This window comes from Heterocephalus glaber, unplaced genomic scaffold, assembly GCF_053883595.1.
Source record: "Heterocephalus glaber isolate CG9 unplaced genomic scaffold, H.glaber_assembly_v1.0 deba00001497, whole genome shotgun sequence".
Lineage (NCBI taxonomy): Eukaryota > Metazoa > Chordata > Mammalia > Rodentia > Bathyergidae > Heterocephalus > Heterocephalus glaber.
In genome coordinates this window covers 66,417,622-66,429,803 of record NW_028258320.1, presented here as the reverse complement: position 1 = coordinate 66,429,803, position 12,182 = coordinate 66,417,622, and the positions used below count along the sequence as shown (strand labels likewise).

At 34.4% G+C, this 12,182-nt stretch overlaps 1 protein-coding gene across 1 annotated transcript in view; it reads right to left on the bottom strand.

Moving 5' to 3' along the window:
- Positions 1-2,612: 2,612 nt before the first annotated feature.
- Positions 2,613-12,182, bottom strand: part of Rab11fip2 (RAB11 family interacting protein 2) — a 40,729-nt gene continuing 31,159 nt past the window's right edge. Inside the window, exons 4-5 of the mRNA XM_004838845.4 lie at positions 9,635-9,680; positions 2,613-3,761 (exon numbers count right to left, since the gene is read on the bottom strand). Of these exons, the coding sequence (XP_004838902.1) occupies positions 3,531-3,761; positions 9,635-9,680 (277 nt within the window). The 3' untranslated portion in view covers positions 2,613-3,530. The remainder of the gene's footprint in view (positions 3,762-9,634; positions 9,681-12,182) is intronic.

Genomic DNA, 12,182 nt, shown 5'->3' with positions numbered 1-12,182 from the left:
TGAAAACAGGGTCTTTCAATGTGTGCTGACAGACCCTCACATCTACCATATGAACCAGCAGTGATTCTTTTCCTCTTACTTCAAAGAGATCAAGTGAATGGGCATGCTTTACACTTCACTTACACGTACACAAGTAGCATCTACGGCATCTATAAGACATATGAATACATGGCCATCAGAAAAGTTTCAGCTTGTTTTACAAATTCAAAGTAGTTTGCTTTTTCTAAAAAGCTACTGAGGAAAATAAAAGTTCTTGTGTAACAATTACTAAAGGTACAGTAAAGACAGCAGTCCTTTTTTGTTTTTTAAGATTCTCCTTGTTAAAGAGTAAGCACCCTTATGGGGGGTAGTTGGCAGGGGGACACAGGGGTGGGGTCGATGGTGAAGGAAGGACATGAAAAAAGCAAGTCTGTCACTAATGAGCTTAGTTTTACTTAGGTTTCCATTCACGAAACCCTTTTTAAATACAAGGCAACATTTTCACAGCTGGAAAATTACAACTAAATCTTGATTTACGGCCAAAAGCAATACATGTAGTTATGTATAATCTCTGGATAATACTACATTCATGGGAGGACAGCAAAGCTAGGCTCAAAGCAGACTATAGCAGCAAAAAGCAATACTTAAACATTTTCCATGAATGGGTCACACAATATTTTATATACAATTCTAAGTAATGGTCCTGGTATTCAATAATGTGAAGCCTAGGACTGTCTGACCAATACTTTCAAAGCTGAATTTTAAACTAGGAGGAAAACTGGTTGTAAAACAATACTGTTTTATGTTAAGAGCAGAAACGGTTTAATTATGTAACAGAAGTATGTTAGCTTAAGATAGGCTTGAGATAAATGTCAATTCAGTAATTTTTTTAAAATCCTCTTGTGGAAATAGTTTGAACATGCTTTTTTTTTTTTTAAGCATAAGAGCAGAAGTAAAATCTGCTTATAAATCTACCGTACCATGCATATTTAATGAGCACATACATTTTATGTTTAACCTACTAATAAAATAGATAATTAGGCTACTTATAGTTTGGAAAAATAAACTAAGGTGGTCTTTTTGGACTTTCTTCTACAATCCCAGAAATTAAAACTACTCTATTTGTACTTCTGCTCAAACAGAAGAAACACTAGTATGTTTACTTGGCAATTCATTGTACTCTTTTTTAGTTTGTTATACTGACTGATTATGAAAATATATAGTAAGTTTACTCTGGGTCATGAGTGAAAACTCATAAACACTGGAAATGAACATTTTCAAGCAGTGGTAAATATAGATTTAGTTTTAAATATAACACTTGTCTAAGATTTTGGACATAAAAATATTGATTCAGTTGTGGCCAATCATTCATGTATGGATAAGTCTATTCCTTAACCATTTTTATTAGAGACAAAGAATTACTCTTTTAAAAATAAATTTTCTCATAAAAAAGAACAGCAGTTACTGAACCATCATTTTAAATGAGCATTATGGAAAACACATCAGCACCCAGTACAAAAATGACATCCTGGTTCATTCTACAAAGAACAAATCTGACTAAAGTATATTATGGTATCTGCAGGTAATTATCATAATACTGAAAATGCATAATTTTGGTATTTTTAAATATTTGGGTCTCAATAACACTATGAGAATAAAATGCCAAGAACTTTGTAACATTTAATAATTTTAAATGGTACCATGTTAAAAAATAATTACTCAGGGGTCGGGGATTTAGCTCAGTGGTTCTGGTGCCTTCCTCGCAAGTGCAAGGTCCTGAGTTCGATCCCTGGTACCAAAAAACAAAAAAAAACAGTAACAATTACTCAGACCTCAAATGGGAAAATAAAATCCCATACTAGATTTTTGTGGTTCATTATAGAACTTTAATTGTAAGTGGAGGGAAAAAGGGATGAAAGTTATTTTTCCTTCTTAATTTCTTAATATTAGAAAAGCATTTAATTTTTTGTGCTTGGGAAAAATTTTCACAATTTTAAAATGCACATTCTCATAGGAAAACTAAGGTAACTGAGAAAATACAAATAACAAGGGATTTTGGTTTATGAATCTAAGTTTGGCTAAGGATTCTCTGATTCAAAATATTAAAATAAGCAAAACTATTATAACTGCTTTTTATTTAACATTCACTAAAGCCTGAATAGAGATAAATATTAGAAAAATGCAATTCATTAAAGAATTGGGGAATATATTAGCCTCCATATAGAGACAAACTTTTTATTTTAAATTCAGAAAGAGATATTCTGTTTCATAGTATTTTAGTTTTACAGTGGAAAAGTAAGCAGCAGATTAGCAATTTTTTATATCATTGCCCTTCAGAGTAATTTTATAGCTAATCTATAAAGGAATCAACAGTTTTTGGGAGTGAACTGAAAAAAAATCTTCATGATAAATCCATTATTAAAGGGTGGATGTCGAGCAATATGTAATGTCATGCTAGTAATGATCTGCTCTAAACCTCGCTCTTCCTGTAGTTAAGTCTTATTTTGGTTCAGGACCCAAAGGCAACCATCTGTTCCATTATTTATGAAACTTGAAACCAAGCCTAATTCCTCATTCTTAGAATTTGTTCATTGCTTTGGGTTATTGGGCACCAGATGATGACTTATTTTTTTCCCAAAATTATTTTCAGATATACCTTTATAATATTTTTCTGGCTAGTGTTTTAAAGGCATGCAGAATTTCAACAAAACAAATTGCATTCTGCTTATACCTTATATAAAACTCAAATGTTAGGCAAAAATTAATTCAAAGAAATTCAAGCTACTGTGAAGTAAATGAAATTTCCTAAAACTTGATTCTTTTAAAAAGGAACTTAGATCATTACTTTTTGAAAAAGAGCTAAAATTTGATGTTGGAATTATAAATAGCAGCTTACTTTGAAACCAAGGTTCACACAGCCAAGAGTGACTTGAAGCAGCTTCTCCATAATGAGCCTTAACGGTAGTGATGATGATTTGTCTTGCATCAACAGAGCAAATATACATTTTTAATCTATGAAATTATTATTCTAACCTTAGAGGCAGCCAGTTGTTCTAAAAACACATGTTTATGTGAGGTATATGAATGTATTTTATATACAGATACATGAATATATATTCATGTGTGTATCTGTATATAAAATATGAACTGTTTTTTAGTAGTGTTGCTAATGAGCAGTATTCCTGAAGCTAAATCCCTACAAACTGACTTCTCAGAATCCAGCCACAAGTATCACTTCCACTTTATGAAAAAATCTATTCCTGAGGACTAATTTGTGGACTTGTGAAGATATTTCTGGGCCTATGGCAGATTAGTGGCCAGCACCAGCACCCAGTGATCCTATAGAAATGCTTATTCATCAAGAATCTAGGCCCATTTCACTTTAAAAGTTTGAAGTAGTTTGCTCACTTCAAAGGTCACTCTTGATAGCCCCTGATAGTATTTACAGTTAAAATAACTTTTCACAATGAAGGAGTATATAATGAAACCTGACAGTGTTGACTTTCAGTAGCAAGCCCCGCGCCCCAATTATGAATGCAGCACACTTGGCTTTATTCACTGTTGGAGAACTTGCCAGCTTTCCTGGATGGTTCGTATGGCACTCTGAGGATACTAGGCGTTTCTTCCATCACCCGGACGAGGAGGTTGTCGATGTAGTCCTCAAGCTCCCGGATGTGGGTGTCTTTCCTCCGAAGGAGTTCTTTGTGTCTCACCAGCTCTTGTAGTACCTCTTCATAGGTCAGACTACGGTACCCTGCAGTGGCATCGAAAGGATTGCTGTCCTGGAATGGGGTACAGACTGTTACTTTAGCAGACAGTATCAGGGGCAAACATTAAGAATTATTTAGAACCTCAGCTTTGGGTTTTCAACCCTGACAAAGTTTCCCTCCATCCTCAGCTAGAACTAATGTGACAGCTACCAGATTGGCCGGCCAGTTCTGAGGCAGAAACTAGGGCAGATGTACCAAAGCCTTTATTATAACTCTGTAAGTTCTAAATCCCTTTTTCCTTTATAAACAGTTTCCTAGAATAAGAAATTCACATATAGTTGAAGACTAAATTAAGGAATAAAGTGTTCTATAATTTAGAACTAAAAGCTGCTATACTTAAGAGAGGATAAAAATAAAGATGTCCAAGAATTAACTTAGAGAAACTAGAAGAAGATAATGAAAACTACACATCTGGACATTAGTCCTCATGGAATTGCTTGTGTTGAACTGTGGTGTAACATTATATATTGACTTTTTACTGAAGATAGCTACAGAAAGCAGAAACATCAATATGTTTCTCTCAATTTGCTATGAAATGTTGCGAGCACTTGGAATTGATAAGCATCTTTATAAAAACCTACACATAACTTGTTTTAATTTAGAGGCAGCAGAGATTTTTTCCCACTGAAAAACTAGTATATTTCCTCCTCTATATAACTTATCATATTTCCCTTTTTGCCTTGGTTATCAGGAAACTCAATTACAAAACATGCTAATATTTATGGTTAGTATGTCTACATTCTATCCAATTTCATTTATTTACTTAGGTAATCTTACTGTACTGATAAAAATTCTTTTTTAACAAAAGCATAAATATAATTAAAAAAAAGAAAATGGTATTTATTTAATTCATTTCCATTACAAAGAATTCTAGTATTAATGGGACACCAAAAGCCAAAGAAAAATATCTCTCAAGAATTGAGAAAGGCCCTGCAATGTCTTTTATTGATACTGTGTAGCATTTAGATTTTTCATTTGGAAAATGCCCAAATATAAAGTAGTAACTTTTATGCCTTTTAAACATAGTTCTATTACTAAATCCAACAACTTAAAATGCATTTTTTCACTTTTCTTCAAAGCATTTCCATTTGTCCTAAGAAAAATCAACTGAAATATTAAAGAAATTGGTTTACTCGCTCTTAAAGACTAAAGCAATCTATTTAGTAAAGGACAGGGAATGGGGACGGTTGCTACACAAAGACCCTTCCGCCACAGACATGAAACACCTTTCTCCATGCTCCGTGTCTGCTGTGACTCTGCTATGGCTCTAGGACTCATCACTGGGAAGGCCACAGCTGAGCTCTTCACCAGGCGTTCCCACCCCAGAGCCCATGACTGTGGCAGCACCAGAGAAATAGAAGCTAATGTTCAGATACCAATTTGATACTAGGGTCACTGAAGCACACTCCTTTGTCCAGGATAAACCAACAAACTCAGAACTGAAAACCTTCTCCCACTCCTTAGAAGCTCTCAGGCTTTGTGGAGAGAACGAGCTTGCACTAGGCCACCAGGGACTCTGCAAGCAGAAATGCACAATGGGCATCTCAAGCAATGGGGCCTGCTTGTTCAATTGGGAATCAGAGCCCTCGGCACAGTGGAGAATGGCTATCACAGAGAATGACTGGAAAATGAAGTGAAAAACAGGAAGCAGAGGCATTAAATGGAAGGTTCCAACCAACCACTGAGGATGCTGACAGCTATGCTAAGGAGTTTTAGACTGTTTGCAATGGGAAATGAGAAACCACTGAAGGTTTCTAAACAGCAATGATATGACTAAAACTATGTTCTAGGAAAATCCAAATGGCAAGAATGGGTAAGATCATTTGGATGAGTTGAGTGAGATTAGTTTCAGGGCGACTGAAATATTGAACACAAGAGTTAATAAGAATGAATAGAGGAAGTATTAAAAGGACATGAGTGTAAATTCTATAAGATATATTTAAAACTACTCATTGTATTTTGGCATTAAAAACTAGAAAAAATGTAACTTTGTGAGTTAATACTATTTTTGTTCATGAAAACATTTCAAACTGTGCTCTAAAACCATTAAATGACAATTCCAGGGTAAGTGTTGGCTTTCTGTTCTCTTCTCTTTCAGATCAATTAAGCTTACATACACACAGTTACTGGTTTATTTAACTGTTCATGAGTAGTTTAGAGGTATATAACTTTATAAATGTCTTAATTATATTTTCATAAAGCACTTATTATATATGATAATTTCCTAGGAAAGACAAGATATACCATGGAGATAACTATATTTTTTAAATTTGTCAAAGATTATGTTAAAAGTTTCTTCTTAAACCCAAGTAATATCGCACATATTTGAATTGGCAATCAATTTAAGCTTTTATCTGATAAATGAGATCGTCTCTACGGTCTCTTTCAACTCTCATTCATTCATATTTTGTAGTCTACCAAGTGATTTTTCTGAACTGCATTTTTCTTTTTGGTTCTGGGGATGGAACTCAGGACTTTGCACCTGCGAGGCAGGCAGCGGAACCATTGAGCTAAATCCCCGGCCCTGGACTGCATTTTTAAAAGTAATTGTCCCAACTACTGTGATTTTATTTTTCTAATAAAATATTTACTAAAAAATGGGAGCTCTTGTAAGAACTGAAGGGATTAATGAAATTAAAATAAATGAGATATGTTACTGATTGGTTGACTGCTTTATGTTTTTTCTTAATTTAACATAATAACAGCATCTGTTCCGGTCTCTAATTTAATGAAATTATACATAAATGAATTGATTTTTCCAAAGTAATTAAGTGATATACAGTTAAAAAATCATTTGCACTGTTATATTAAACATCATATAAGTAATAATGGTTAATGCAGTTAAAAATTTTTAACTTTTCTCTAAAGACAATGAAGATCAAAGATGTCAAGTTATTCATTTTGATATAATTAGCCTAAGTTAATGTCATAATATAAATCAATCTAACAATCTGTCAAAGTAATATACTATCTCAAAATGCTGCCCAACACTTTAGAGCCATCACTGAGAATATACTGATACACTGTCTTTGTCCCCTCACAATGACCTAATACTGTACTTAGTGACATGTAGATTTTCTGAAAATACATGTCTGTTCTTTTCAGTAATATTTCCCTTTGTCTTTTAATGTGACAATTTTATCCTGAATCTCAGCATCAAGTCTCTGGGCAGGAAAACATCTTAGAAACACATGTACTATAAACTATATTCTGGAAAAGAATATAATATAATTAAAAACAGTTCCAGGCTTGGCTCCAGATTTTAATATTTGAAAACCATATAAACCTTCTAATTTTAGCCATAAGATTCTTACACTGACAGATCTACTCAAAAAATATATACCTTCTGTTTGTTAATGCAAATCCAAAGAAAATAATATAAAGATTACTATTGACTAATGTAAACAATAGAAAACTATTTCCTGGTTATAAAAATTAGTTTGCTTAAAGAGGAAAATTCTTGGGGAAATATAAAAAAACTGTTTTTTCAAGATACATTTACTATTGTTCTTGGAAAATTTTTGAAAACTGAGAAATTTCCAAACTGGGTAAAGACCAAACACAACTCAAAATGACGCTCTTAAGTACTCAGTATTTTTTCCTATAGCGCTCCATATAGTCAGCACATATGTTTTTAAGATGTCTCATTTTGAAATTTAATGTACATTTTTCTTTTCTTTCCCTTTTCACAACTAATCCTGTCTCATTCCTATTCCACCTCTGCTAAAAACTGTCCATATGCAGATACAAGAAAATGGGGCTAGCGAGAGAACAGCAGAATTACCACATGAAGTTTTTTAATCAGAATTTTAAATAACAGAGTTCTGCATAAAACAAAATTACTAGTGATCTATTTTTAATTTACACATAATCTAGCCTTTTAAGATAGGAAATATACATTTTTTACAATATTTAAATTTAAACAAAAGCAAATTATCAGGACTCAAAATAACTGAAGATTTAAAGAAAGGTTGTCCTGGCAACCAAATATTGGTGGGGCACTAACTGACATCCAAGGCAACTAGAGGGGAGAGAGAGGGAGAAGATGAAGGCTTGGCATTCTCTGATCATCTCATTATTGTTCTAATGAGGAACTTTGCTCTGGGAATATCATCTCAGCTACTTTCACATCTTTTGTCCTCCTCCCTTCATCTCCCTTTCAGTTCTTAATTAGGCCTTAAAGAGCTCACACTGCCCTTTCAACTGGCTACTGCTCCTGCTTAAACACCGCGCCTTCACCGACAGGTGTTGGCACCAGCAGAGACGACATACAAACTTAATTACAAAATACTACGTCCAGAAGAGGAGAAAATAACTTGGTGGATGGCTATTACTGGAGAACTTAATGTAAATTACTTCAAATATCTTACAATCTCCAACATAAAAATTGTTCAAATACTTTTCCTCAATAACAGTCAGTGTAAGGATGAGCTTTCTCATCTTAATTGTGTCTTGCAGTAAATTAACAACACCTAGTAATCCTTTAACTGTCATTTAGGATAGTTAGTATTCCAGAGAAAAATAATCACACATCACGGACTCTTTTATCACCTTTAAATCCTTTAACTAAAACAATTTTCACATTTTATTTCTTTAAAGATTTCTAAGGATGCTTTTATAGCAATAAATTGCAAGATTTGGAAAAGTACATTTACAAGCACATAGAAATTGTAATTAAGGTTAATGAACAATGGCTACATATTAAATCAATTTTTTGATGTTGCATTTTGTCTGAGATTAAGTAACCGCCTGACAGAATTCATTTTACTATCTGATCAAAGGCTGACTTCATATATTCTGACATTTCTTGCCAGACTGCCGTATTATAAAGACTTCAGTATTTATGAAACATCAAAACTCACAAATCATTTACATAAAACAGCAAAAACATCGTACAAAGTCCAGTGCTTCTACAATGTTTTCTACAATTTAAAAGACAGACAACTGCATTTAAATTTATATGGTGAATTCTAACTCCACCTCTACTTCTTTTAGGCATATCACATCATAGAAACTCATGATATGTGATCGCTTCAAAAATTCACATTATACATCTGGATCACACACATTAAGGACAGATGGTTGAAACAGCAACCACAAGGCTCTTGAAATAAAGGCTCTATTTCTGTTTTTCAGTGAGAATTTAGTTTTCTACTAAGAACATTTGCCCATATTTTTGTAAAGTAACTTATTATCTAGGTTTAATATATTTAGAATTGACTGCAGATGCAACAGAACTCTGAAATCCAACCCTGGACTTCAGATAACAATAAAAATGAAGTTAAGATAGCAAAATGACTCTTGGAAATTACGTGAGTTGATCTGGCTGGTCGCTTGCCAATCCTAGTAATACACAGTATATGGTTTTGTTCTGACTGGGAAAGTAAATGTCCTAAAGTATTTGTTTTTCTATTTTTTTCAAACACTTTCCTGGTTAGCTAGGTCTCTTGCTAGGCTGCTTTTCCGATTGTTCAATGTTAACAAGCAGCTTTATTCTTTTTGCAGTCTTCATTCCACCACCAACAACAATCAGTCTTCTCCATGTGCTCTTTTTTTTTTTCCATGTGCTCTTAATGTGTAACTAAAATGTATAACATACTGTTTCGTACTAGTTGCTCAAGGACTGCAAACCAAATCTATAATTCTAAATTGCTTCAGTTATAACGGTTTGCTTGAACTTCCACTGGTCATATGCAGAAGCTACACCCTCTGGTATACTAAAGCAAAGGCTGAATTTCACTTTCTCTCTTGCTCCCCAAAACTCAAGTTGATACACAATACTTTGGTAACTGAAGTATTCAAAGAGAGAGGGTATTCTGGGGATTGAGTGCCTAAGAGAAGACCAGCTTGTTCTTTGGTAAGTCTTTAACTCCTCAGCAACTTACCGGGATTTTCCTGTGGTCTTCACTGCTTGTCGGATCCATATGAAAACTAAGTAATAAAACAAATATAAACATTGAAAGTGTGTCATAATCCACATGGAAGAAAACACAACATTAGAAAATTCTTAACCAACACTGCAATAAAAATTTTTGAAGTCCAAACTTAGAGAAGTGAAATTGAATCCAAGATGTAAAAGAAAAACTGCATTCACTCAACATTCTTAGAGTAGCTACAATTTTAAAATGTAAAGAAAAACTCTTTATCATCAGAATTGAAGAATATTACATCTAAATATGTAGGTTCTAAATATGTAGGTTCTAAATATCTTTAAACATAGTGATTTTACTCAACAAGAAACTTTATAAAACTAGTTTTTATAACATTATTCATTTTACATACACACTAATTCACCCTACAACTTGTTATAAAACTACGGAGGCTTAAGCAAATTAAGGTTTGGAAATAATAGAAGTGTTAAAGCACTCTTTGTTGAAAATCCTTGAGGTATTAGAAAATTTAACTATGAAACATTACCCTATCAATGAAAATGAATTCAGATTGGCATGAACCATTTCTGTCATTAATGTGATTTCTAAGTAGCCAGCTTTCAAAATTTAAACACTGAAACAGAGCAAAGCAAAACAGATTTCTTCCATACAGAGAATAAGAAAACACCACAGCTGAATGCTATAACCATTTCTGTCTTTGAAACATGTCCATTAGGATCGGGACTATAACCCAAAAGAAGCTCAACTTCAAAGCCATTTGATGAGTAAATATTTCATCAGTGCTCTTCAAGTTTAACTTTTACCCAGCACTCAAGAGTATTAGCTGCAGAACTGCTACAAAGCATTACTGTCCTACAAGCCTTTTTATTCCACATACACAAGAAAAGACTTACTGTAAGATATGTATTTTTTCATTATTTGCATATTATCAGCAAAAAAACCTGGAATCCTTTGAAGATTTTAAAAATTCACTTATGAAACTTTTGATTATGTGACAGAGAGTATGGATACTGGATATCCTAGCTGGAAAATATTTGTAATTACAAGTATATATATCCTAAGGTGCAAAATCTACAAGGCACATATGCATGTAGAACCACATCAAGAGACTGCCACACAGCCGAAGTTTCATTTGTTATGACTAAGATCTGTAGTATCAGCTTCCAAGAACTGGTTGCTGACCTTCTCTAGGTAGAGATCCTGTTGATGAATTTAGTACTTCAGTGGAGCGGGTGACACAACAGACAAGAGTGAAGCATGCTTAAATACCTACAAAGGCACCGTTTCCAAGTTCATGTGGCTGCCACCTTTTCTCATTCCCTGTATCTCACCATCTCTATGGTGTTCTACCTGCTCTAGGACTAGTATCACCATACCGCAAAGCCAAAAGAGCCTGATCAAAGAGTGGCTGAAAAGAAAACAACAAAAACAAAACCCAGAAAGATATCACACAGTCCACCTTGGCCAAGAGTGCAGTGGCGGCAGCTGCTGACACACGTGATTTCCAATCCAAGACAGTCAAGAGGCATCCAGCAGGACTAAGCTCTTCTTGGTCCATTATCTCAGAACATGGTTCTAATAGGTCAAGAAACACATTCTGGTACATTCTTTTCTACTTGACTGATATTCTCAAGGAAAAGGATTTACACCCACATCTATCAGAACACCAAGGAGCTCACAAGCAGAGAAGTGACTGAAGGTCCTGGAGCCAGGCAGTATGCATGCAAATCCTAGTTCTGCCTTATATTGTTGTGTAAACTTGAGGGAATTACTTAACATTTATTGTCTTATTCCTTCACTGTAAAATGAGGTGGCAAAAGTATGATGATTAAACAAGTTAATATGCAAAACACAGAATAGTGACTAGTGGATAGGACATGTTCAATAAACATGTAATTACACTGTAACATCAGTTATAATAGCAATAAACATGTAATAAACATTATGTAGCACCCTACCAGACACTGTTTCAAGCATTTTACCAAAATTAAGACATCCTGACCATTACAGGGGTCACATGGCTCTGTATTGCTTTATCTTTAGTACCTTCATTTTAAAAACACAGGAGCAAGTCGCAGAGAGGTTGGGTGACTTGTGTGTGGTCCTTCCACAGGTGACTAGAGCTGTCTGCCTTTAGAATCTGTCCTGCTATGTGTGACATACACAGGACTAGTCCCTTTCTCTATATACAGATCTTCATGAACACTGGTTGTACAGCTGAAGCCCTGAACCAAGAGGCCACATAAACTGATCGGGCAATATCATTTTGTGGTGGGAAAGCATTCGGCAGAGCTGCACTTGGGGGAAGCAGAGGAGAGCACTCTTCATAATTCCATTTTTAGAGCATATAGAGAAAAGCAATGTTCTATTATAGCAATTCAGCAAACAGGGCCTACTTCATGGAACAAGTAGGATCTGAAGTTACAGAAAGGGGCTGGGGATATAGCTCAGTGATAAGTGCTTGCCTAACATGCATAAGGCCCTGGGTTCAAGTGGGAAAGGCAGACTTGGTAGGCTAGAGGACAAGGAGAGCTCTGCAGAT